The following is a 27,061-nucleotide window of genomic DNA, read 5'->3' as shown; positions in this document are numbered from 1 at the left end:
GATCAGTCACAATCATAATGAAAGGAAATAGACACAAAATGTTGGAGCAACTGAGCAGGACAGGCAGCAACTCTGGAGAGAAGGAATGAATGGGTCGAATATGCACATTAGAAAAGATGTGAAAAATATACAAATGTGTGTCTATTTAAAATTTATTGATCAATTAATTATACAAAATGGTGCACAGACTCATCTATTGCTATCATTACCAATTGTACTCTCATCATATGCCACAATTACAGAAATAAATAAATGCATGTAAAAATAAAAGCGAAAGTTACGTTCCAAATAAAAGATTTCATGCACACATTCAACTAGTAATAATAATTTTGTTATTTTGTTATAAAGCAAATGAGAAAGTCATTTGAGTATCATTCCACTTTCAAGAATTCAATACTTACTGCTTGGTTTTCCATGCGTGCAAATATAACATTCAACATCTGTGTCAGTGTTGCCTTGGCTGTTGTTTGGTTTATTAAATTTTTACTGGCCAAGTATATATTATAGCATGTTCTCACAGCCTGCAACACGGTTCCTTCATGTATTTCTATGTGCTGAGATGTCACCGCAGTTAGCAAGGCCTAAGAGGAGAGATGGGGAGATTGTAAATCATAAAGAGAATACTTATTTCACTAATTAAATTAATAACTGCATTAAAGTCAAGATAAAGATAGATTATTTAGATTCAAGAATAATTGAAAATGGCTCAGCTCATCAGTGTGTGTGTGTGTGTGTGTGTGTGTGTGTGTGTGTGTGTGTGTGTGTGTGTGTGTGTGTGTGTGTGTGTGGTTGTTATTTACTTCCTCACTCTACCCCATCCACAACACTGTCAAGAGGTCAATAGGTTTCTACCATAGTCATTAAGTGTAAAGAATTTTCAGTTGTGGCTTTTAATCCACAAAATAGGGACCACTTTAAAAGCGTGCAGCATTCCAAGGCAGATTTCTTAACAGCACAGCAGTTATTATCACTAAAATAAAATTGATGGATCATCCATCTCAAATTGCTTTGTCAGACCAACCCATGTAAAATTGCTTTATTTTTCTGGAGGATAACATAAATCCATTGACAACAGATATTGATAAAGGTGATCCCTGCATAACAGGCAAGAGGGGTGGTTGTGTTGCTATTAAAACGATCAATACTGCGATATTCCAGAATGCAAAGCTGTACGCCTCAAAAAACACGTAAAAAAATATAATTAATTGTCAATTTATTATTTTCTTTGACAATTTTTAAAATTCCATGCGAAATGTTTGTTTGGCAACTTTGGTCACTGGTGTTTGACAGCTGCATCATTCTGACAGGACTTAATACACTTTCTGCTTGCTGAAGTCAACGACTAGCTCCTTTAATTTGCTTACATGGAGGGGGCGGTTTCTGTTTTGCCATTATGTTACTAAACTCTCCATCTAGCTCTCCTTTCCAAACAAAGTCATAATTTTTTGAGGCCCCAGCACAGACCTTGTGGGATACCACTAAATAAATTCTTCCAAGTGTGCACCAAATATCCCTACTCGCCAACTTCTGTCACCTAACAAGATCAATATTGCATGAAATCTGAAATTTGAGAATAAATTTACGATCTGGGGGACGTACACAGTGCGGCACAGTGATGCAGCTGGTAGAGGTGCAGCCTCACAGCACCAGTGACCCGGCTTTGATCTTCACCCCAGGTGCTGACTGTGTGGAATTAGCATGCTCTCCCTTTGACCGTGTGGGTTTCCTCCGGCTGCTCCAGATTCCTCTCACATCCCAGACGTACGAATTAGAGGTTAATCAGTCTCTATATATTGCCCGGAATGTGTTTGGAGTGGATGCATCGTGGGATAACATACAGCCACTGGGTGGCGCCAGCAATGGCTGCTTCTCCAACAGTCTCTGTCCCTTCCTTCATTGTATTTTAATAGTATATGTTAAATGTGTGTTTTTAGTGTTCTTTAGCTTGTTTTATGTGGGGGGTGGGGGAAACGTTTTCTTATTTCTTACCTCGACGGAGATTCGATTTTTTTCCATATCATATCTCCATCCGCACTGCGGCCTAACATAGAGGAGATGGCAGCCCTTGCTGGAGACTGTGTTTTGAGAGCTCCACCGCGGGGAGCCTACAGGACTTTAACATCGCGGAGCCCATGATCCCTTTGCCAGGGATCGACATCTGAGCTCCAACTGTGGGTGCTTGCGGACTTAACATCACGGAGCTTGCGGTCTCTAGTCAGAGACCGACTTCGGGAACTCCAAGCTGCAGGAGCTTCAACCGCCCCAACGTGGGAGATTCAATCACCCCGACGCGGAAGCTTCGACCGCCCCGACGTGGGCGCTTCGACCGCCGACTGTGGGAGCTTCGATCACCCCGACGGATGGTTCGACTGCCCCGACCACGGGAGAATAAAGAGGAAGAAGATTGACTTTTTTGCCTTCCATCACAGTGAGGAATGTTAGGAATCCGCTGTGGTGGATGTTTATGTTAACTTTTATGTAGCTGTGTGTCTTGTTGCTTTTCGTTTCGTATGGCTGTATGGTAATTCACATATCACTGTACCTTAATTGGTACACGAGACAATAAAAGACCTTTGAAACCTTTGGACCAGTGTGAACAGATGATTGATGGTCATCTTGTATTCGGCAGGCCAATGGGCCTGTTTCTATGCTGTATTTCAAAGCTAAACTAAATGTAGATGGGTTATGCATGCAACCTATAATGTAGTTACCTCATCACCACTAACCACGCCCCATCATATTAGTATAACTGTAGTATCCTCCCTTTGTTCCTCCCACTAGGTCCCAGTACGCCTGAAGGCTGGATGCAGTCAGTGCTGGGACGTGTGTGCCATGTGCTATAATAAACTACCAGTAAAGGTTACAGTGTGTCAGCTATCAACCTTTACATGGTGTCAGAAGTGGGATAAACTTCCCCAGGTAATTCACCATACCCAGGAAACGCTGCAGACTGACAACGTCCGTCGGGGCGGGCAGCTCTGAGATGGCGCTGGTCTTTTGCGGGTCTGGCTTCAACCCTTGGGCCGTGAAAATGTGGCCAACATATGTGACCTCAGGCACCCGGAACTTGCACTTTGACCGATTAAGCTTCAAATTTATCTGCCGAGCACGGTCCAAAATCCGTCGGAGGTTGCGGTCATGTTCGGCCACATCCCTCCCATAGACCAGTATGTCGTCCACAATGATCGCGCAGGGCAGACCTGCAAACAATTGTTCCATTGAACGCTGAAATATCAGTCGGTAGCTCAGTCGGTAGAGCATGAGACTCTTACTCAAATTGGTTCGAGGTGGACCTCCTCCCTGCCAACACCTCCGAGATGGTGATCAGCAAACTTCGCCGTCACTTTGCCACGTTTGGTTCCCCTGTCCGGCTGCAGACAGACAACGGACGCCAGTTCACCAGCGCCGAATTTCGTGCGTTTGCTGCAAAGTGAAACTTTAATCATTTCACCAGCAGCCCGGAGTACCCGCAGAGCAATGGTCTAGCTGAACGGGCGGTCCGCAGCGCTAAGCACCTGCTTGAACAAACCCGCCTCTCGAACGGGGATTTCTATCAGGGTGTCCTGAACCTTCGGAACATTTCCAGAGACAGTACCATGGGATCCCCTGCCCAGCGACTCATGTCCCGTGTTGTCCGCCCTCCGATGCCTATTGCCCAGCAGTCCCTGATGCCCAAAGTCCTGCAGCCTGCTGATGTCCAGCAACGTATTGCCCAGAAGCACGAAATCCAGCGCCGCTCGCATGACAAATCCTGCCGCCCTCTTTCGCCACTGATGCCTGGACAGGTCGTCCGTTTGCAGACGCCCACCGGCTACTCCTGACTTGCCACCGTCGTCGGGTTTGACAGCGCGCCACGGTCCTACCTCGTGGATTTTGAAGGGACTGTATACCGACGCAGCCGCCAGCACCTGTTGGCGGTTAACGAGCCCAAACCACCTCCTGCGATTCCGTATACCCCTCCGTCGCGTGTCGAGCCTTCCTCCACTAACGTACCCTCTGCTCCCTGCATGCCACGGTCGGTCCTTTTGCCTCGGGTACCCCCCCTGCTCCTCCCGGTTTTGCTCCTCAGGCTCTGTTGTCCCCTGCAAGGTCTTCTCTTTCTCCCACTTCTGCTCATTCTACCCCTTCTGTTTCACCTGGCTCACCTGTGCCTCTCCGTTCCCCCTCCAAGCTGGGTTCTCCGCCCACCTTCTCTCCCCGTCCTGTTTCTGTTCCTGTCCCTCCTCCTCTTCTTTCGGGTGGGGAGGGTGAAGGTGCGGTGCGCACTCGCTCGGGTCGGATTGTAAAACCTCCGGCTCGCTACGGAGAGTATGCTTAGCTTTGCAGGTTCTGTATAACAAACCTGCCATTGTTGTAACTTGTTTAAATTGTAAGGGGAAGGATGTAGATGGGTTATGCATGCAACCTATAATGTAGTTACCTCATCACCACTAACCACGCCCCATCATATTAGTATAACTGTAGTATCCTCCCTTTGTTCCTCCCACTAGGTCCCAGTACGCCTGAAGGCTGGATGCAGTCAGTGCTGGGACGTGTGTGCCATGTGCTATAATAAACTACCAGTAAAGGTTACAGTGTGTCAGCTATCATTCCTTTACACTAAATATACCATTTCCCTCTGAAGAAGGAATGGGCGACCCAAAACGTCACCCATTCTTTCTCTCCAGAGATGCTGCCTTTTCCGCTGAGTTACTCCAGCATTTTGTGTCGATCATTCTGTAAAAAATATTTCTCTTTGTTATTCCACACCATTTGACACATTTCTAATTATCATGTATTCTCTTGCATCGTTACAACTCTCCAAAAGCGTTACCTCACTCCCCTCTGGTCTGAGTTTCATTTGCCACATTTTCCCCAAATAACAAGATCTATATTTTTGTGCAGTTTGTCGCTTTGCATCACACCATCAACGTGTCTAACTTTTACATCACATGCAAATTTATTTCTGAATTCCCCCTCATCAATATTTAATTTTAAATCATTAGTCGACAGTGATTCTGAAATATTCAGAATATTGCGGATGATGAAAATAAAAGGATAGCATTATTGATGGAAAAGTATATTAAAAGGCAAATATATAACCAGGGCTGTGATCAACGAAAATGTTAAAACTCATATAAACTGCATGGGCCACGGGTGTTGGAGAGCCGGGGCTGAAGCAGCGGCGGGAATAGTTGCGGGGAGCCGTGGCTGGCCAGTGTTTGCCGGGCTGGCGAGTGTTTGCTAAGCTGGCGTGTGTTTGCCGGGGCTGGGCGAAGCCGCTCGCTGCAGCTCCAGCCATGGAGCAGGCTTCAGTGCAAGAGTCCCGGGTCGTCGGGGCGTCAGGAAGCGTTGCCACCGCTGCCTGTGAGAGAGGGTGAGGAGAAAGAGGGTGAAGGAAACAGGGAGACAGGGGCAGAGGAGAGAGGGGGGAAGGGGGGTGAAGGAGAGAGAGGGGGAGAGAAGAGAGGGGGAGAGAGGGGGAGGGGGGAGAGGGAGGGGAGGAGAGAGAAGAGAGGGAGAGGAGGGAGAGAGGGGGGGAGAGGGGGAGAAGGAGAGGAGAGGGAGAGGAGAGGAGAGAGGGGGAGGAGGAGGGGAGAGGGAGAGAGAGAGAGATGAGGAGAGAGGAGAGAGAGAGGGGGAAGAGAGGAGGAAGGGGAGAGGAGGGGGGAGAGGGGAAGAGAAGAGGGGGAGTGAGTGGAGGGGGAAGAGAGAGGGGGAGAGAGTAAGAGATAGAGAGAGAGAGGGAGAGAGGGAGAGCGAGGGAGAGAGCGAGGGGGAGAGAGAGAGAGGGGGTGAGGGAGAGAGAGAGAGAGGGGAGAGAGAGAGAGGGGAGAGAGAGAGGGGGGAGAGAGAGGGGAGAGAGAGAGGGGAGAGAGAGAGAGAGAGGGGAGAGAGAGAGGGTAGGAGAGAAGGGGAGAGGGAGGGTGGAGAGAGGGAGTGGTAAAAGGGGAAGGGGGGGGGGGGAAGAGAAACGGGGGAAAGAGACGAGGGGGGGGCAAAGAGAAAGAGGAGATAATACCGCAAGGTACCGCAAGGCTCAGTGCTGGGACCCCAGCTATTTACAATATATATTAAAGATTTTGACGAGGTAATTGAATGCAACATCTCCAAGTTTGCGGATGACACGAAGCTGGGGAGCAGTGTTAGCTGTGAGGAGGATGCTAGGAGGATGCAAGGTGACTTGGATAGGCTGGGTGAGTGGGCAAATGCATGGCAGATGCAGTATGTGGATAAATGTGAGGTTATCCACTTTGGTGGCAAAAACAGGAACGTAGACTATCTGAATGGTGGCCGATTAGGAAAAGGGGAGATGCAACGAGACCTGGGTTTCATGGTACACCAGTCATTGAAAGTAGGCATGCAGGTGCAGCAGGCAGTGAAGAAAGCGAATGGTATGTTAGCATTCCCAGCAAAAGGATTTGAGTATGAGAGCAGGGAGGTTCTACTGCAGTTGTGCTGGGTCTTGGTGAGGCCACACCTGGAGTATTGCGTACAGTTTTGGTCTCCTAATCTGAGGAAAGACATTCTTGCCATAGAGGGAGTACAGAGAAGGTTCACCAGACTGATTCCTGGGATGTCAGGACTTTCATATGAAGAAAGACTGGATAGACGCGGCTGGTACTCGCTAGAAATTAGAAGATTGAGGGGGGATCTTATAGAAACTTACAAAATTCTTAAGGGGTTGGACAGGCTAGATGCAGGAAGATTGTTCCCGATGTTGGGGAAGTCCAGAACAAGGGGTCACAGTTTAAGGGTACGGGGGAAATCTTTTAGGACCGAGATGAGAAAAACATTTTTCACACAGAGAGTGGTGAATCTCTGGAATTCTCTACCACAGAAGGTAGTTGAGGCCAGTTCATTGGCTATATTTAAGAGGGAGTTAGATGTTGCCCTTGTGGCTAAAGGTACAGAATACTGAGTTGGATGATCAGCCATGATCATATTGAATGGCAGTGCAGGCTCGAAGGGCCGAATGGCCTACTCCTGCACCTATTTTCTACGTTTCTATGTTCTAGCGTTAAATTTGTCGGAAGGAACTGCAGATGCTGGTTTACAACAAAGATAAGACATAAAATACTAGAGTAACTCAGCGGGATAGGCAGCATCTCTGCCTATCACTGATACATCTCTGTACAATACATCTTTGATATATAGGACTCCTAGATATCGGTGACACCAAGTGCAGGCTCGGTGATATTTTCGCTGAACACCTCCTCTCAGTCCGCCTAGGCCTACGTAATCTCCCGATTGCTGAACACTTTAGCTCCCCCTCCCATTCCCATACTGACCTTTCTGCCATGGGCCTCCTCCACTGTCAGAGTGAGGCCCAATGCAACTTTTACTGATTGTATGCCTCGTTGTCACCTTCCCCTCAGCTAACATGTTCCCGATGTTGGGGGAGTCGAGAACCAGGGGCCACAGTTAAAGAATAAGGGATAGGCCATTTAGAACTGAGATGAGGAAAAACTTTTTCACACAGTTGTGAATTTGTGGAATTCTCTGCCTCAGAAGCAAGTGGAGGCCGATTCACTGGATGCATTCAAAAGAGAGTTAGATAGAGCTCTTAGGGCTGGAGGAATCAAGGGGTATGAGGAGAAGGCAGGAACGGGGTACTGATTATGGATGATCAGCCATGATCACATTGAATGGCAGTGCTGGCTCGAAGGACTGAATGGCCTACTCTTGCACCTATTGTCTATGTATCTAACAATGAATCATTATACATTTGCCTTGACCATTGTCCCCTTTGATCTGTTGTTTTCACACCTTATCCTTTCATATCTCTATGTCTCCCTCTCAGTCTGAAGAAGGGTCTCGACCCAAAACATCACCCATTCCTTCCCTCCAGAGATGCTGCCTCTCCCGCTGATTTACTCCAGCATTTTGTGTCTATCTTTAGCGTTAAACTCTTTTGCGCACCTACTTCCTGCAGTTCATCTATCAATTGATTTGGTATAGATTAGTTAGCCAATCTCATCACTTTAAAAATAGTTTTAGCAATATCTAGAATCAGAGTTAATGTGTTAAATTTCTAAATTCCAAACTTAAAGTTGGTCCAAAAGTTTGCAGCAGAAACAAGAGACAAAACTGCCATTTGCAGTCATTACTCTACAAAACTGGAAGCAGGTTTGGGGATTGCTCCATTAGCAATGTTGAAATCACAATAATGACGTCAGCATATCAACATGCCCCTTATATGCTGCACTAATGAGTGCAAAGAAGAAGTCACTTGAACCAAGGTACATTTTAGTTATTTATAAAGTGGTTCTATTGAAATAAATAACAAGTTGACACCCATCAAGTCCAAGTATTGACAAACGCAAGTGGAAGTCTCCTCAAGAGAGACCATTAGATATTTGTGGAGACTTTCGTTCAAGGTCAATTTAAAAGACACCATAATTTCAAGCTGATTGCAAGTTTCAGGTCATAGAGTTAAATAACATACTGATTACTATGAGATTAAAGTCCCTCATTTTAGGTTAACTTTACCTGGATGCTTCTGATCCAATGTATAAAATCGTGAGAGAAATAGATCGGGTAGATGCACAGAGCCTCTTGCCCAGAGTAGGCAAATCGAGGACAAGAGGACAAAGGTTTAAGGTGAAGGAGAAAAGAATCGGATGGGTAACTTTTTCACACAAAGGGTGGTAGGTGTATGAAGCAAGCTGCCAGAGGAGGTAGTTGAGGCAGGAACTATCACAGTATATAAGAAACAGTTAGACAGGTACATGGATAGGACAGGTTTGGAGGGACACGGGCCAAACACGAGCAGGTGGGACTGGTATAGCTGGGACATGTTGGCCGGTGTGGGCAAGTTGGGCCATAGGGTCTGATTCCACACTGTATCACTCTATGACTAAGAAAAAGGCATATGCAACTGTACAATACCTGAAGAATTTCCTAGATTTGCATAAAGAAAGAAAGAATATTTTGGAATTGGTGTAAATATTTAACTTGAGAAAATGGTTTCTCTGAAAATAATTGAGAAATTTGAAAACGCAGCTTTTCGTGGTTACTTATTCCTCATTGGTGCTTTCTGGTTGAATATGTAGGTAATTTAATGTAACATTATCTTAAAATAATGAATGTTCATGCATCAACAGCTACATCATTTGTGGATCCATGGCACAAAGGGCACACTTTAGATAAAAAATTATGGTTGCCATGAAAGCTAAATACATTTAAAGAGTTGGCCATTTAATAAAAAATGACTACTATGAAACTTTCCTGTATAGCTTACTCAATTTGAAATGTCTGTTTCATAAAATTAAGGAAATAAATATCAGCAGATTTTTAGGAGAGTATGTAACAAGTGAAGAATCTTAAATTTAATCTTAATTTAGACATCAAGCTTCAAACAAAAACAATCAATTCACTGATTTTGCAAGTGGACTGCAGTCAACATAAGAACAACTATCCAGGTACCCAACTATCCATGGCCCCAGCATACTATTATCAATATTAAAACACATTCAATGTTTCTACAATTTAGAGTTAGACGTTCATTCGGGAGGAAAAAGACATTCCAAAGACAATATATATTTACAAAAGACAGAATATCGTTAGTACTACTTTGCTAATCAGAAGGAAAAAGTCTTCCAACTGCTTGGGACTTTGGTGGTGCCAGATTAGCGGATGTTCTGGACTATCAGCTGTTATTCTTTGTTTATACTCCAAAATGATTTCATTCATTTATTTTCTTAAATATGTTACACGGTGGAACAATACATTTTCCAGCGATGTTTCAACAGATCAAGGGAACCAGGGCCCTCACAAGCCAGATGCTAAACTATCAGGATATATGAATGGTTGCGTAACAGAACATTCGAGATTTTTTCTGTAACTTAAACTGGAGGAGACAGTGCTGTGGTTTATTTTCTGAATGAGAAAAACCGGTAGAACATATTACTATTGATATGATATAAAGAATTAGAATAGATGAATAATTTCCCACCTTGATTTTCAACACACTCATGTTTTACTTTAACATGTTGTTGGATTATTAAATTAAGTGGAAGATTCAAATGGTTCAACGAGCTTAATAAATTGTAACCAAGTCATTTCAAATTATAAGAATCTGCAACGTCATTATTATTTCATTGAAAATACCCACAAGTATATCCATAAATACTCATAAATAGGCTAAAACAGCAAATGTCACCTTAATTATCTGTAGTTGTACGCCTTCATCCGTCTGTGGGCCTTGAAAACAGCCACATATCGTTTCTATAATTCTATCAATTAATTTTTTGCCTGGTGTTGTACTATCTGGGGCATTACCGGTGAGATGGCCATAAGCTATTAATTTCTACATAAAAAGAAAATAACAAGTTAGCAAAGGAAAAATAGGACTAATACCAGAGTTCTTTTTATTTAGTGTTTTATTCAAACCATCATTTAAATTCGAACAATCAGACATCATTTACCTTTGAAGTCTCTCTGGAAAGGGTAAATAATCTCAGAATGGCACCACGATGGAAATTCTCCCTGCATATTGTCTGAAATATCATTTGTAAACAAAAAGCTTGGAAACATATAAAAGGAAGACCATTTAATTCATCCTTTCCTCCCGATAAGAAAAAAAGCTGACATTGGATCTGTGACACACCCAGGACGCTCCCTCTTCTCCCCTCTCCCATTAGGCAAGATGTGTAGAAGTTTGAAAGTGCATACCTCCAGATTCAGGGACAGTTTCTTTTCAGCTGTTATCAGGCAACTGAACCATCCTATCACCAACTAGAGATCTACCAATGTACTGCATTGGAGACCCTTGAACTATCTTTAATCGGACTTTATCCTGTATCTGTATACTGTGGATGACTTAATTGTAATCATGTATAGACTTTCCGCTGACTGTATAGAATGCAAAAAAAAAAAAAAAAGCTTTTCACTGTAACCTCGAAACACGTGACAATAAACTAAACTACCAAGATTTGGAAATATGTGGAGAGGAGAAAAATATTCTAAATTGCACCCTAATACTTCATGGAACTTCTCCAATATATTGCTTTAATAGATCGAGCACCATGCAAAAATATATGAATTAGCTCACATAATACAGCAATACAAACTGTAATTTAAATTTCAACATTTTTTAATTGGTGAAAAATAACATTGTAAGCTTTAAGTATACAATATAAAGGTTACAGGAGATAGTGAGCAATGTAACTATGCAAAAAATGAATGCAAATTTTGAAAATAAAACATTGAAACGCAGGCAACCAATGCAGGTCAACAAAATGGATATGATGGTTGCGCATCATGAGTACAACTTACGACCTGGGCAGGAGTTTCCTGGAAACTCATGGTCAATTACGATGTCAAGACTTCACACATCATAATGCAGTGATCAAATTATAGTATCGTCTACAATTAGATCATGGAGTTTATAATTTCCCCAAGCTGGAGAGCTCAAATCTTTCCACAAGTTTATACATATGTAAAATTAGAAATCTTGACAATTACTTAATTTCCAGCCTACTTCAGCAATCAAAATCCATCTTACCAACATCGTATATAGTCATAGAGGTATGCAACATGAAAACAGGCCCTTTGGCCCAAAATATCCATGCCAACCAAGACGATCAACCAAGCAAGTCTCATTTGTCCACACCTGGCCATGTTCCTAAGAAACCTCTTACCTGTTAAGCTTTCTGGGCTATAATTCTTAGGTTTTTCTTTGCAGGTCTTCTTAAATAGAGTCACAACATGAGCAACCCTCCAATTATCTGGCACATCACCCCTGTTTAATGATGATTCAATACATCTCAGATTGGGCCCCTGTAATTTATCTAGCTTATCTAGTGTCCTTAAATACCAGATAAGACCCAGATTTATCTACCTTCAAACGCTTGAGGATGTCTCCCACTCCTTGACGGTAATACGGATTGTCCTAAAGATGTCTCCATTAACTATTATAAGATCCCTGGTCTTCAAGTCTTTATCACCAGTAACAACAGAGGAGAAATATTCATTGATCTTGCCCATCTCTTGCTGCTCTACTTATAGTTGACACTTTGATTTCTGCGGGGCCCTGTTCCCTTTCTAGTTAACCTTTTTCCCTTAATGTACTTATAAAATCGGATTCTTCTTAATCTTACCTGCCAGAGGTTTTTCAAAGGTTTGCCATCTTGATTTCCTTCTGAAGTACATTCCTTCATCCACTATATGCCTTTAGGGCCGTATTTGATGCCGGATGCCACTACCAGACCCAGACCTCCTCCTTTTTCCTGACCAGAAACTCAATTTATCTCGCCATTCATGGTTCTTACCCCTTCCTGCCTTGGACATCACTCTCATAAGAACATGCATACCTTGAACTGTCACTACCATAATCTTAAAACCATCCCACTTTCCCAAAATCCCTTTGCCTGCAAACAACCTATTCCAAACAACTTTTGCAGGTTCCTGTCCAATACCATAAAAGATGGCCATGTCCCAATTTAGTGCTTTAACTTGTGGAATAGCCCTTTCCTATCCTTAACTATTTTAAAGCTAATAGAACATTGATCGCTGCTATCAAAGTGCTCATTTTTTGACACTTGCATATAGCTATTCACATTGAGTTCATCCACCTTACCTGTCAGGTCATCAGCACTGAAATAAATGCAATTTAATCCAACCGTCTTTCCTCCCACCCACCCTGTTGTGCTCCTGCCTACTGAACTTGCTGTCAATGTATTCAGTACCGACTTTCAGTCTTCCGCCTGCCTCAGTGCTGCATTGAACCCTGTCTCCTACCAATCTAGCTTAAACACTCCTGAGTAGCATGAGCAAATCTGCTCGTCAGGATATGCACCCACCTCCTGTTCAGGTGCAACCCATCATCCTTGTATAGTTCACCTTTGCCCCAGAAGAAATACAAATGGTCCAAAATTCTGAATCCCTGACCCCTGCACCAACTCCTCAGCCATGTATTCATCTCACCTGTCTTCTCTATTCCTACCTTCACTAGCATGCGGCACCAGGAGTAACCCAGACATTATTACCCTTGTGGTCTTGTGTTATTTGCGCCAATGTGCATAATGACTTCAGGCTGCTTGCCCTCTCCCTTAGTAATTCATTCCTGATTTTTGTAAAGTTTTTCTGCTTCCTTTAAAAGTCAACATCCTTTCCAAAAAACTTAAGATATATACAATTTTCTTTATGAATACATTATAATGAAAATGTGTAATTGTCTTACTTTTATATAGTTTAAATTATCAAACCCAAGGATTCCATTATATTTTCTAGCAGCCTTGTAAATTAATCTGAAGCTTCAAAGATTTCTTTCATCAGCAATTCCAGGACTATTAGCTAAAGTTATTAGCTAGAGTGAAGTGGTTGACTGCAGGATGAATGGTTCAGTTCATTTCGAATTGCAACATTGAATTGCTTCTCATTTTATTCTGCCATAATATCACTTCAAGCATCAGTGTTAAATTTTAACTGCCTTTTATATGTTTATTTCACCTGCCTGTCTTCCTTAAACCTGTTTCTATTTTCCTCAATGTTTATGCTAATTCTGAGTTCATGGAGCTTTGAAATTATGGCGTGTACCCAAAATCCAAGACAATAACATGAATCAAAAAAAGTGGTGGCCTTAATTTGTGTTGCTAAGAGAAAAAAGAGTAATCCTGTTTAAAATATGAATTTAATTAATCGCAAGTTTACTTGCACTGTTAAACAATAGAATACCAAACATTTACAAATTAACTGTTTAAAGATTGTTAACTACTTTAATTGTGATTTACTTCACTGTACTTTAAAAAATAATGGGTTCATTAATGTGATATACCTTGAACGTTGACAAGTTGACAGCCAGTTAAATAAAATGGGGAGCAGCTTCACTGCAAGTCAAAGATTGTTTTCCTGGTAATTTTGTGGGCTGAGCTTGTTCTTTCTGTTCCCACCACTTTTCCTAACTTTCCTGCCTCAATGTCCCACAACCACCAACACCACGAAGATCCACAGAAACCTATGTGCAAACAATGCTTTGGTCAGCAAAGAATCTGGTTGTTAATTTGTAATGTAACTATAATTGACTGTTGTTGTCCTGGTATCAAAGCAAATTTCAGATTAGACTGAAAAGCAAGTGTTCACCCATAATTTTCCAAATTCAAATTACATTCAGTTTTAGTTTTGGCTCTAAAATATCACAATTGAGGTTATGTAGCAATTATTAGAATGGTCTCCCTTTGTTTTGAAAAGAGGTGGAACATTTACAATATTATATTACTCGGGCTCTAGATCAAAATGAGATTGGAAGATTCACAACCTCTGCAGTTTTCATCAGATATTACTGAAGAAAAGAATAATTTATTTTTTGTGCACCAACGGGTATTTCAGCTTTGAAATATGTCCATTCTTAAGTGCCATAGCTAAACTTGTAAGAAAGTTAAATTTGAATGTGTACATACGTTTGCATATATATATATACCAGTAGAGGAGGAGGAGCCATCTTGGTGAACGGCTGCTAGCCAGCAGCCGTCCGTTTTAAATCCGTTTTTTTTATAGTTTTTACTGAGTCCTGTTTTTTGTTTGTAGGGGATATGGTCTTTTTAATGTGGGGGGTAGGTGTAAACCTAATTTCTAGGTCCCTACCTGGTCGGTGTGGCAGCTTCTTCTCCGGGCTGCCCGTCGATCCGTCCTCGTGGCCTACCTGCGGGCTTGGAGCGCCGTTTCCTGGTGGGAAACGCCCAGCACCTCGGCCTCGGCGGCGGCACGGCATTGGAGCGCTGGAGCGGAGCGGGCGATGCCTTGCCTGGGTCGCCGCGCTGGAGCGACGCGCTGGAGCTCTGGCGAGCTGGACCGCCGAGAGCAACAACTCCGGGCTGCGGGCTGCGGAGAGGCGGCGCCGACTTTGTCATCTGGAGCCTGGGAGCTCCAAACCGGCGCGGCCTTGTCGGCTTCGGCAGCTGCGGGCTCCAACCAGAAAGCGGCCGTTCCAAGTGGCCCAGCCGCCGAAAGGACTCTCCCGACGCCGGGGCAAGACCACCCGGTGAGAACGGCCAGGGACATCGGGCCTCCGTAGAGGCAATTGCGGTGGCCTCAACAGGCCTGACTTTGGGGTGAACATGGGGTGGGGACTGGACATTGTGCCTTCCCCCATAGTGCTATCCACTGTGGGGGGATGATTTTTTTTGTCTAACTGTAGTCTTGTAGGTCTGTGTCCAAGATGGCTGCCGTGAAGGGAGAGTGGACGCTGGCACGAATTGGTTGCCGCTGCTCTCTCTTCACACTGTGTTTTTGATTTTCTGTTTTTGGATTGAATTCTGTTTTTAATTTGTGTCTCTGTGATGTCTTTATTATTTGTTATATTCCGATTATATGTTATTCCGATTAAATGTCTATTACTGTTATGTCTGTATTCTTTCTTTATGTCCTGCACGGAGAGGACGCTGGCGCTGTTTGTTCGCCGCTTCTCCGTTTGCTATTGTCTGTTACTATTGTAAAGCGACTTTGAGTCTTAGAAAAGCGCTATAAAAATAAAATTTATTATATTATTATTATCTACGTCAGGAATTGAAGATAAGGATTCTGCAACATTGACAAAGAGCAAGACTACTGTATCACACCAAGGCATGATACTTTAGGAAGGACAAAGCTTTGGGAAGATACAATGATCTTCGATTGCAGGCTAAACCTATTAAGATACCACAAATAATGCAGTAACAGCTTCCACTTTTACAAAGGTTGTCAACCAATAGATTGAGAAAATTGGCAAAACTTACAGTGGGGATGAAAACTTTTGAAAACACAGCAAAATGGGACGGTTAACCAAGTTACTGCACATCAATATAAATTCTATTAAACTAATAACTGATTTTAAATCGTTAGTTATATCATTCTTGGAATTTTTATTATGATTGGAAATACATTTTTTCAAAGATTAAAGATGATTCATAAATAAATTTGGAGACTTGAAACAGGCTAAAATTGTTGAGCTGCAGAGATGAAGGGGAATGGAAATAATTAGATAGTGTTTTCAGAAAGGACATAATGGATTGAATGCAGTCAGTCCTGAGTTGCATGATTCTGAAAGTCACAAATTTAAATGGGGAAGGATAATGAAGGTAGCTACAGGAAATATAATGGATGGTAACAGGACATATAATTAATGATAAAAGACATGTAGGACCATAGTATGTTATGGCTTGGTGACCAAGTCTGGCAGATCTTGTTGCAACATTTAAATTCTTTCTCTGATGAGATCAAATAATTAATCATAATTCCTAGCCATAAACCCCAAACCTACACTGCGAAGTACTGTGACTCACAAAGTCAGTAATTTTTATTAGACGATAATGAAACAGATCGAACTGAGCTAGACGGCTTCAAATATTGACACTATTAAACAAAATCTTACATTTAAAAATTCATTATATCTTCCTTCTGCAATTCATTAAAAAAAAGAAAATGATTGTTTACATTTAGCTTGTAATATAGTATAAAGTAATACAAACCTGCAGGCAGTCAAGAGATGTGCTGACTATGCGGGGACATTTCGACTGGCATGCCAACTCAAAAGGGAGAAAATATTTGTCTGCTTCAATAAAGTTTGCCTTTGATTTGACTGGGGGCAAGGTCCCAGAGATAGCTTTGCCTTCTGCATGGGGAGGACTAAATAAAACAGAATAAATATTATTAATTTTTAATATCTGTTTCTTTATATAGGGCAATAATTACAATACTAGTTTTTCAGTGACTAAATTGCTGAATTCTTCTCAATGAAAATGCTTTGCCAGGAGTTATTTAAGGGGGAAAAAAATCATGTTTTCACTCAATATCATTCTTTTCCAATTGCTTCCCATGCTAAAACCTGAAAGAATATGTTCTAAAACAATACTGCATTTTAACTATTTTAAAAGCTACTGTATGATCAGTTATTGCAGCAAATCTTATTTACTATGATTAATGATTACATTTAGTCTAAATATAACATTGTAACAGCAATTGTTAAACAAAAACTTGTCAACCAGAAACAATGCAATAAAACATGCAGCAATGTAAATGATTGGTATGACTATCTTGCACATAATTTAAAATTAATCTTCAAAGTTATTGGAAGCATAGTTTGTACATTAACATTTATATTGTAATAAAAGAAACTGCAGATGCTGGTTTATACCAACGATAGACACAAAATGCTGGAGAACACAGCGGGTCACGCAATATCTCTGGACAAAATTGAGAGGCGACGAACTGCATGGGCAGAAATCCTGGGGAGGGACGGGGGAGGGGCATGCTCCCCCCCCCCATGTTTTAAGAGGTGGGGGACAATCCCCCCCATGTTTTGTGAAACTTGTTGCAGCAAAACCGCCTTGGAATTTTACATTTTTAAAAAGCTCTTGGGTTTAATGAGTACTGCAGAACGATTGGAGTCGTTTATCACTTGATTCCTCTGAGACGAAAACGATTTGTTAACTGCCACTGTTAGCGCTTGTTAACTGCCAGTAGTTAACATCATATTAACACTGTTATACAATGTTTCACCAATACATCGATATGCATTCATCAGTAAATATAATTGTGTTTTGACCTTCAAGTATTACTGACGTCACGTTCCTTTGAATAAAATTCACGGGAGAATTTCTTAAAATTGTCTGATGCAGATACAATTACCATTTGGTCTTTGGATGTATTGATGGATGTCATGGGAAAGATTTAAATGAGTATCGGATGGTCATTAAGGGCTCCGGACCGCAAGCATGGGCTTCCTGGTGTGCAGGTACAGTCCCTCATTCACCCACGTTATTTAGTAATTTTTAGGCAAGTTATATGAAATTAAAAAAATTAAGTATGTTTATTTTTGTTAGTTTATCAAAAGTTTATTTATGTATGTTTTTGTTAGCTTGTGAAAAGTTTGTGTGTTGTTTTCTCTCTCTCCCTCTCTCTCTTCTCTCCCAGTCCAAGGTTAGTTCTTCTGTTTGCCTTTATTTGCTTCAGTTTTATTTAGTGTTATTGATCACGTTGTAGCTTTTGAAAGATTTAAACGGGTATCAGACGGCTCCGCGACCAGAGTCCTCAAGGGGGGGGGGGGGGAGTGGGAGGAGATGAATTTGTTAGTTGTCATGCACACTTGTCATTGGGCTGCCAGGAAATTGTATCCCCCCATGTTTTAAAAGCGATTTCCGCCTATGCGATGAAGGATTCCAAATCATTCACCTATCCATTTTCTCCTGAGATGCTGCCTGACCCGTTGAATTACTCCAGCATTGTGTCTAATATTTATGTTCTGCTTGACATAACATTCTGCCCTGCATAGTATATAAATACATTGCGCACATTTTGTTGGTTGAAAGAGATGCGTCTTGCAGAAAGAATACGATGCAAAGCATTATTTTAAAACTTTTTAATATGGCATTGCAAGTTGTGATTTTTTTTTGATCCATTTTTATTAACAGAGACAATAGAAAGTAATTTTAAAAGCTTTTCTAAAACATTCCATGGGTCCCAATTGAAGTATCATGGATAATTATGGGTACAACCCTTGAGGAAGAATACGGTCCTTAAAGTAGTATTATACACATGCTTCATTCATATCATGGTCATATAGGACACTGTGAACAGAAAAGGAAAAGGGGAGGTTGTCCAAAGCAGACAGTACTTCATGAGGTCTGAAAAGAGTAAACAATGAGCAAATGAATGTTTCTAGCAAATGAAGCACTGACAAAGACCCAAATTTGATATGAGGAAAAATGTGTTTAGTTCATTGTAATGATCTGGAAGATGCTTCTCGAAAGGGTGGTGAAAGAATGTTCAACAATATCTTTCATGAAGTAACACGTTACTCGGCCATCCACTTACTTGTGCCTGCTCCACCATTCTAAACAGTAATCCCTAGGTTCTTCACAACACAATTTTCCTCTAATAATACCATATCCTTTGATTCCCTTAATATTGAAAGATCTACTAACATCTGCCTTGAATAAACACAGTGACTGCGCTTCCTGAGCTATCTTGGGAGTTGAGTTACCACCCCCTGGATGCAGAAATGTATTTGCTTCTGTCCTGAATGAATAACCACTTGTTTTAAGTCTATGAATGCTGGTTCTAGAAATCACAGCTAGAGGAAGCATAACTTCCCATCTATCTTGAAGGATCCTGACCCAAAAGATCTCTCCATTTTCCCCATGGATGTTGCCTGACCTGCTGAGTTACTCCAGCATTTTTTTGTGGAGTAAATTTCAGTGCTACCGTTTAAACCCAACAATGGTAATTGTCCTTTTTAGTCACAGCATCAGTCAAACGTAATTGAGCAGAGCATGGCACTCTCTTTACATTTTACCAGCTGCAGTCACTCACCAATGTTTTTCTGGCTCCAAGATATCTAAAACCGTAACTTCTGCATTAGCCTAAAAGGAGACTTCTTGCATCCATAGGTAGTTTGTTAACCGCTTTTGACTCCTCCTGCATCATGCAAAATTTTTCAGTGTAGGAAAGAACTGCAGATGCTTGTTTAAATCGAAGGTAGACACAAAATGCTGGAGTAACTCAGTGGGACAGGAAACATCGCTGGAGAGAAGGAATAGGTGACATTTCGGGTCGAGACCCTTCTTCAGACTGATTCTATATTGTAAAATGTTTCCTCAGCACTAAAGTAGTTTTCTTCCAATACTTGCCACTCTGGATCAGGCACATCAAAGCATTAGCCAAGAAAGCACACCAAGCAGCCCTACCAACCTACAGATGCACCATAGAAAGCATCTTTTCGGGATGCATCACAACGTGGTTTGGGAACAACTCCATCCAAGAGGTACAGATGTTTGAAAACGTTTACCTCCAATTTCATGAACAGCTGTTATCAGGCAACTGAACTGTCTTCTCATCAGCTACATTGCGGTTCTGAGCTCACAGTAGACCTTTAAACTATCTTTAATCGGACTTCATTATTATATCTCGCACTAAATGTTGTACCCTTTATCTGTGCACTGTGAATGGCTTGATTGTATTCATGGATAGTAGTTTTATGTAGCATGCAAACAAAAGTTGTTCACTGTACCTCAGTACACATGACAATAAGAAACTAAACTAAATTGTTTAAGCACCATTATAATGCTCTCATTTATATTACAGAAATTTGCAATTGAGGTTAAAATATCAATAATTTACAGCATAAATCCAGCAATCAATAAATTGCAGTAAAATAAGGTTGTCTAAATCCGTTGTTCGGCTGTTGAAAATATAAGTGCTCCACGACTTACAGAATAGGTGATTTGTGTAAACTCGCACAAAGTAAACAATTCACAATAGGCAGTCAGGTTTTCTAAATGACCTGTATTATAGAAACATAGAAAATAAGTGCAGGAGGAGGCCATTCGGCCCTTTGAGCCAGCACCATCATTCATTGTGATCATGGCTGATCGTCCCCAATCAATAACCAGCGCCTGCCTTCTCCCCATATCCCTTGATTCCACTAGCCCCTAGAGCTCTATTTAACTCTCTCTTAAATCCATCCAGTAATTTGGCCTCCACTGTCCTCTGTGGCAGGGAATTCCACAAATTCACCACTCTCTGGGTGAAAAAGTTTTTTCTCAACTCAGTCTTAAATGGCCTCCCCTTTATTCTAAGACTGTGACCCTTAGTTCTGGACTCGCCCAACATTGGGAACATTTTTCCTGCATCTAGCTTGTCCAGTCCTTTTATAATTTTATATGTTTCTATAAGATTCCCCCTCATCCTTCTAAACTCCAGTGAATACAAGCCTAGTCTTTTCAATCTTTCCTCATATGACAGTCCCGCCATCCCAGGGATCATTCTTGTGAACCTACGCTGCACTGCCTCAATCACAAGGATGTCCTTCCTCAAATTAGGAGACCAAAACTGTACACAATACTCCAGATGTGGTCTCACCAGAGCTCTATACAACTGCAGAAGAACCTCTCTACTATATACTCTCTACTATAACAACAGGATGATGGCGAGGACGTCCTGTTGGCTTCATATTACAAAGGAGGCAGTGGAGAGCAATCTGACCAAATTAACAACATCTCCCACAAGGTGCACCAGCACCAATAAAGAGATTTTAAATTCTCAGTCTCTTCCCAGATTCCCTATTTTGAGCACTCAGTTATTTCCTGAGCTGGAGAGGTTGTTACGCTTTCTCTTCAAAGAGACTTACATCTATTGTGCTTTTTGTGCCCACCTGGAAATCCCTTAAATGACAAAGCTCAGAAGTATTTCAGTGGCATATGGTGGCCAGTTCATTGAAACTTGTAATGCATGTTTAGAGCCTAGGTTGTTGAGGATGTTAGGCATATCAGTTTCAGGTTCCTCACACAGGTTATTTTGCCAAGAGATGTAAAGGATTTTGCAAAGATAGCTCTGGTGGTCCTATTTCGGTGCTTTGGGGTACCTGCTATACTATGTCTGCATCTTCAAAGCGTACAAGCAGACTGTGACAACTCTGCATTGTAGGCCATTGTAGGTACTGTGTTTGAGTCTTGAATTTCAGTTTTCTTCAGTCAGCCATGGCTAAAGTCTCTACTTGGCACAATAGCCGTTTTGGTGGTTCATCACTGGTGTATCCCCTCATAATATGGACGTGATCCATATTTTCCAAGATCGTCATGGATTCTGATTGTTAGGGTGGCAGGAGAGAGATTTGTGTTGTAGCAGAGGCAGGTTGGTAGAGGACCTTTGTCCATGTATAGATATATAGAATAAGTACCAGTTTCATTAATGCTTCAGTTAAAGAATTAGTGATGACGAAGCTTATCTACTCCTAAACTATACACATGCAAGTGCCCTTCAAGTATGCTAAATTGATGAATAAATTTAGAGTTACCTTGGTTCTGAAGAGGAGGAAATAAAGCTTGAACTATTTGTCCTGTGGATTAAATCCACACCAGTCGGGATATTATTGGAGATGCGGTATAGTACTTCAGTATCTGAAACTCACCCCACATGTTCAGCAGCGTAGAGTAGGGCAATGTAATGGGGAAGAAAATTGCCATACCAAAACAGATGGCGGTGGAGAGTGATAACATATTACTCGGCAACTCGCACGAACGATAAAGGTAGGAAGAGGAAGGAGGTTCTGCACCACGAGTTTACGGAATTGGGTAGAAAATTCAAAAGCAGGACCTGAAGGGTAGTGATCCAGTACCTCATGCTACTGAAGGTAGGAACAGGAAGATAGAGGAAATGAATGTGTGGATGAGGAGTTTGTGCAGGGGGGGCAGGGATTTATATTTCTGGATCATTGGGATCTCTTCTGGGGCAGGGGTGACCTGTATAAAAGGGATGGGTAGACCCTTAACTGGAGGGGGACCAACATCCTAGCAGGCAGGTTTACTAATGCTACACGGGAGGGTTTAAACTAGATTGGCAGGGGGGTGGGATCTCATACAGGGCAGAGGCAGTGAGAGACCAGAAGTTGGTACGGAGGGTGTTGTGAGAAAGGTAATGGACAGAAAAGGCAGGTGAAAGGCAGAGTGCGAGGAAGGAGGGTTGGTTTAAACTGCACGTAGTTTAATGCAAGGGGCCTGACGGGTAAGGCTGGTGAGCTTAAGGCATGGATAGGTGCGAGCAACTGGAACGTTGTAGCCATGACTGAAACCTGGTTGAGGGAGGGCAGGACCGGCAGCTCAATGTTCCAGGGTACAGGAGCTTTAGGAGAGAAAGGGGTGAGGGAAAAAGAGGGGGGGGGGGGGGTGTTGCATTGTTGGTTAAGGAGGATGTCACAGCAGTGATCAGAGGTAACATTATGGACGGTTCGTCTAGTGAGGCTATATGGGTGGAGCTGAGGAACAAAAAAGGGATGATTACCTTGATGAGGGTGTACTACAGACCCCCGAATAGTCAACGGGAATTAGAAGAACAAATGTGCCCGGAGATTGCAGACAGCTGCAGGTCAAATAAGGTTGTTAAGTAAACTAAAAAAGGTCATCAGAAAAGCAAAAAGGGGCCAGGAGACAGCTCTGGTGGGTAGCATTAAGGAGAATCCCTAAATATTTTATAAATACATAAGGGGGAAAAGGGTAACTAGAGAGAGAATGGGACCTCTCAGGAATCAACGCGGTCACCTCTGTGTGGAGCCACAGGAGATGGGCAAGGTCCTCAATGAGTATTTCTCCTCTGTATTTACCGAGGTGAAAAAGACTGTAGGACGGAGGAACTTGGGGCAGTTAATGGAAGTGTCGAGAGCAGTGAGTTTTACCGTCGAAGAAGTACTGAAGGTACTGTCGTGTTTGAAGGTAGACAAATCTCCACGGCCTGATCAGGTATATCCGAGGATATTGAGGGAAACTATAGAGGAAATTGCAGGAGCCCTGGCTGAAATTTACGAGTCGTCCTTAAATGCAGGAGAGGTGCCGGAAGACTGGAGGGTGGCAAATGTTGTGCCTCTTTTCAAGAAGGGCTGCAGGGATAATGCTGGGAACTATAGGTTGGTGAGCTTAATATCTGTAGTTGGAAAGTTATTAGAGAGTATTCTGAGTGATAGGTTATACAGGCATTTGGATGGGCAAGGGCCGATTAGGGATAGTCAGCATGATTTTGTAAATGGAAGGTCGTGTCTCACATATCTGATTGATTATTTTGAAGACGTGACCAAAAAGGTCGATGAGGGCAGAGCGGTAGATGCTGTGTTCATGAATTTCAGTAAGGCATTCGACAAGTTCCACACGGTAGGTTGCTCTGGAAGGTTAGATCTCATGGGATCCAAGGACAGATAGCTGAATGGATAGCAAATTGGCTCCATGGAAGGAAGCAGAGGGTGATGGTGGAAGGTTGCTTCACGGACTGGAGGCTTTTTTATTAGTGCTGCGCCTCAGGGTTCGGTGCTGGGCCCATTACTGTTTGTCATCTACATCAATGATTTAGTTGAGAATATACAGGGCTAGATTAGCAAGTTTGCTGATGATACAAAAGTGAGTGGCTTTGCAGACAGTGAAGATGGTTTTGAAAGATTGTAGCAGGATCTGGATCGATTGGCCAGGTTGCCTGTGGAATGGTTGTTGAAATTTAATACAGTGAAATGTAAGGTGTTGCATTTTGGGATGTCTAACAAGGGCAGGACCTACACAGTAAATGGTAGGCCTCTGGGTAGTGTTGTAGAGCAGAGGGATCTAGGAGTACAAATGCATGGTTCCATGAAGGTTGAGTCGCAGATGGATAAGGTGGTCAAAAAGGCTTTTGGCACTTTGGCCTTCATCAGTCAGAGTATTAAGTATAGAAGTTGGGAGGTCATGTTGGTGAGACCGCATTTAGAATATTGTGTTCAGTTCTGGGCACCATGTTATAGGAAAGATATTGTCAAGCTTGAAAGGTTTCAGAAAAGATTTACGAGGATTTTTCCAGGACTAGAGGGTGTGAGCTATAGGGAGAGGTTGAGTGGGCTGAGTCTATATTCTATGGAGTGCAGGAGGATAAGGTGTGATCTTATAGAGGTGTACAAAATCATGAGAGGAATAGATCGGTTAATGCACAGAGTCTCTTGCCCAGAATAGGAGAATCGAGGACCAGAGGACATAGGTTCAAGGTGAAGGGGAAAAGGTTTAATAGGAATCTGAGGCGTATTCCATCGTTTAAGAAACAGTTGGACAGGTACAGGATAGGACAGGTTTGGAGGGATATGAACCAAGAGCAGGCAAGTGGGACTCATGTAACGGGCACATTGTTTGCCGGTGTGGGCAATTTGGGCCAAAGGGCCTGATTCCACTCTCTATGACTCTATCTCGAGTATATAGAATCACAGCTATCTAGACTATACTTTTTCTATCATGTCTCCTGCAAAAACTCTATCCACTACTACCAATTGCTTCATCTGCACCGCATCGGCAGCCAAGGTGTGTTCTATACCAGGACATCCGATGTGTGCCCATTCTTTAAAGAATCGGGTTTCCCCTCTTCCATCATAGATGAGGCTCTCACATGGGACTCCTTGGTATCCCGCAGCTCCGCTCCTGCTCCCCCTCCCCCAGTCACAACAGAGCCAGTTCCCCTCATCCTCATCTTTCACCCCATCAGCCGTCGCCTACAGCGCATAATCCTCCGATATTTTCGCCGCCTCCAATGGGATCCCACCACTAGCCGCATCTTCCCATCTGCACCCCTTTCTGCTTTCCGTAGAGACCATTCCCTCTGCAAATTCCTCATCTTTTCCCACCCAAGTTAAATCATCTTGTTCAGCCATGATAACAATGAATGGCTCAAAGCGTCAAATGGCCTCCTCTTGCACCTATTTTCTATGTTTCTATATTTTCTATGTTTAACCCAAACCTCCCCCTCCCCAGGTGCTTTCCCCTGCAATTGCAGGAGATGCTACACCTGTCCCTCTACCCCCTCCCTTGACTCCATCCAAGGACCTCGACAGACCTTTCTGGTGAAGCAGTGGTTCACTTGCACCTCCTCCAACCTGATCTACTGTATCTGCTATTCTACATGTGGACTCGTGTATATCGGCGAGACTAAGCACAGAATGGACAATCATTTTGCTGAGCACCTTCGCTCAGTCCGGCTGGGCCTACGTGATCTCCCGGTTGCTCAACCGCTTAACTACCCTTCTCATTCCCATACTGAGCTTTCTGTCCTGGGCCTCCTCCACTGTCAGAGTAAGGCCAAACACACATTACAACCAAGTGGTATGAATATTGATTTTTCTAACTTCAAGTAGCCCTTGCTTTCCCTCTCTCTCCGTCCCTCCTCCACACTAGTTCTCCTACTAGTTTCACTGTCCTCCTGTTTGTATGCCTCATTGTCATCATCCCCTCATCCCACAATGAACCTTTGCACATTTGCTTGATCATTGTCTGCTTTGTCTGAGGAAGGGTCTCGACCCAAAACGTCGCCCATTCCTTCTAACCATAGATGCTGCCTCACCTGCTGAGTTACTCCAACATTATGTGTCTGCTTTGATCTGTTCTTTTCACATCAGAGCAGCAATAACCCCGAGATAGTAAAATCCAGGTATTTACAATAATATAAATAGATTTATCACCTCAGTCCTAGATGGCTAGCCCCTTATCATGGCACTATGCCCACCAGCTAAGAGTGATATCCTCTCAGAATCTGTTGTGCTGTTTCCCCTCAAAAGATTTTGTCTCAATTATATCACCCCTCAGTTTTCCAAACAAGTACAGCTCAAACCTGTAGGATCTCTCTTCGTCCATGAATGAATCAAATGGATTCTGGTTGCATTGGATTACATACCGAGATCAAAACTACCAACCCCAGAACAACATTGGTACAACTAAATATTTCAGAAAGGCAGCAAAAGTATGTTTGCTGATATATAAATAGGCAGGAATATAAATTATGAAGGGAACATTAGGAGGCAATAAAAGGGATATTGATTGGTTAAATGAGTGAGCAATGATCTGGCAAATTATAATGTAAGAAAATATAAAATTGTCTACTTTGTCAGTAAAAATATAAACTTATGTTATCTCAACCTTGAGAGACAGCAGGGCTTGAGATGTAGAGGAATCGAATGCTTCAATTGCAAAAGGCAAGTATACAAATGGCAATTAGGGGAATTAAATGGGTGTTATTGTTTATTTCTAAGGGAACTGAGTATTTCTCAAGAACGTGATACCCAAAACAAAATCCCATTAAAATCCTTTAGTTCCAGCTTTCATCAACTGTTAACCTCGAAAACAGCGTGGTAAAACAATTTTTCGTTATTATCAACGGCAGCAAATCATCTAAAATAACAAGTAATAACATACCACATCTTGCACAAACCCCATTCTATAAATAAATTGAAAGAATTAAAAGCCACAAAATTTAACATTTACAGGAAAAAATCCAACAGTAATGATTCAACCTGCCCTTTTTTTAAATATAGAATGATCATCTGGAATCAAATCTACGGAGACTCTGAAATAATTAAAGAACAAAAGCTTACCTTTGCTTTTCTGTTTCTGACTTTATTTCCTCTGTGAAAGGAAAAATAATACATTCAGTAAATATCAATATTTTACAGAATAAATTCAGCGACCAATATGTCAAAGAAACAGAAATTTGGTGAGTCCAAAACAATATTTTGACGATACCAAAAATCGTAAATGACAGCGCAAACTACTAGCAGGAAGATAAAAATGTTTAAATTAGGAATCTCCTTCATGTACCCCAATTGAGAAGTGATGTTTTT

The 27,061-nt window shown here is 42.2% G+C and overlaps 1 protein-coding gene across 4 annotated transcripts in view; it reads right to left on the bottom strand.

Annotated features, from left to right (window-relative positions):
• Positions 1-27,061, bottom strand: part of arfgef1 (ADP ribosylation factor guanine nucleotide exchange factor 1) — a 179,765-nt gene that overhangs the window by 99,897 nt on the left and 52,807 nt on the right. For all 4 annotated transcript variants that reach the window (XM_033019361.1, XM_033019362.1, XM_033019364.1 and 1 more), the window contains exons 2-5: positions 26,816-26,846; positions 16,428-16,584; positions 10,145-10,291; positions 402-581 (exon numbers count right to left, since the gene is read on the bottom strand). In XM_033019361.1, the coding sequence (XP_032875252.1) occupies positions 402-581; positions 10,145-10,291; positions 16,428-16,584; positions 26,816-26,846 (515 nt within the window). The remainder of the gene's footprint in view (positions 1-401; positions 582-10,144; positions 10,292-16,427; positions 16,585-26,815; positions 26,847-27,061) is intronic.

The sequence above is a fragment of the Amblyraja radiata genome, chromosome 4 (assembly GCF_010909765.2).
Source record: "Amblyraja radiata isolate CabotCenter1 chromosome 4, sAmbRad1.1.pri, whole genome shotgun sequence".
Lineage (NCBI taxonomy): Eukaryota > Metazoa > Chordata > Chondrichthyes > Rajiformes > Rajidae > Amblyraja > Amblyraja radiata.
This window is presented reverse-complemented; position numbering and strand designations above follow the sequence as displayed.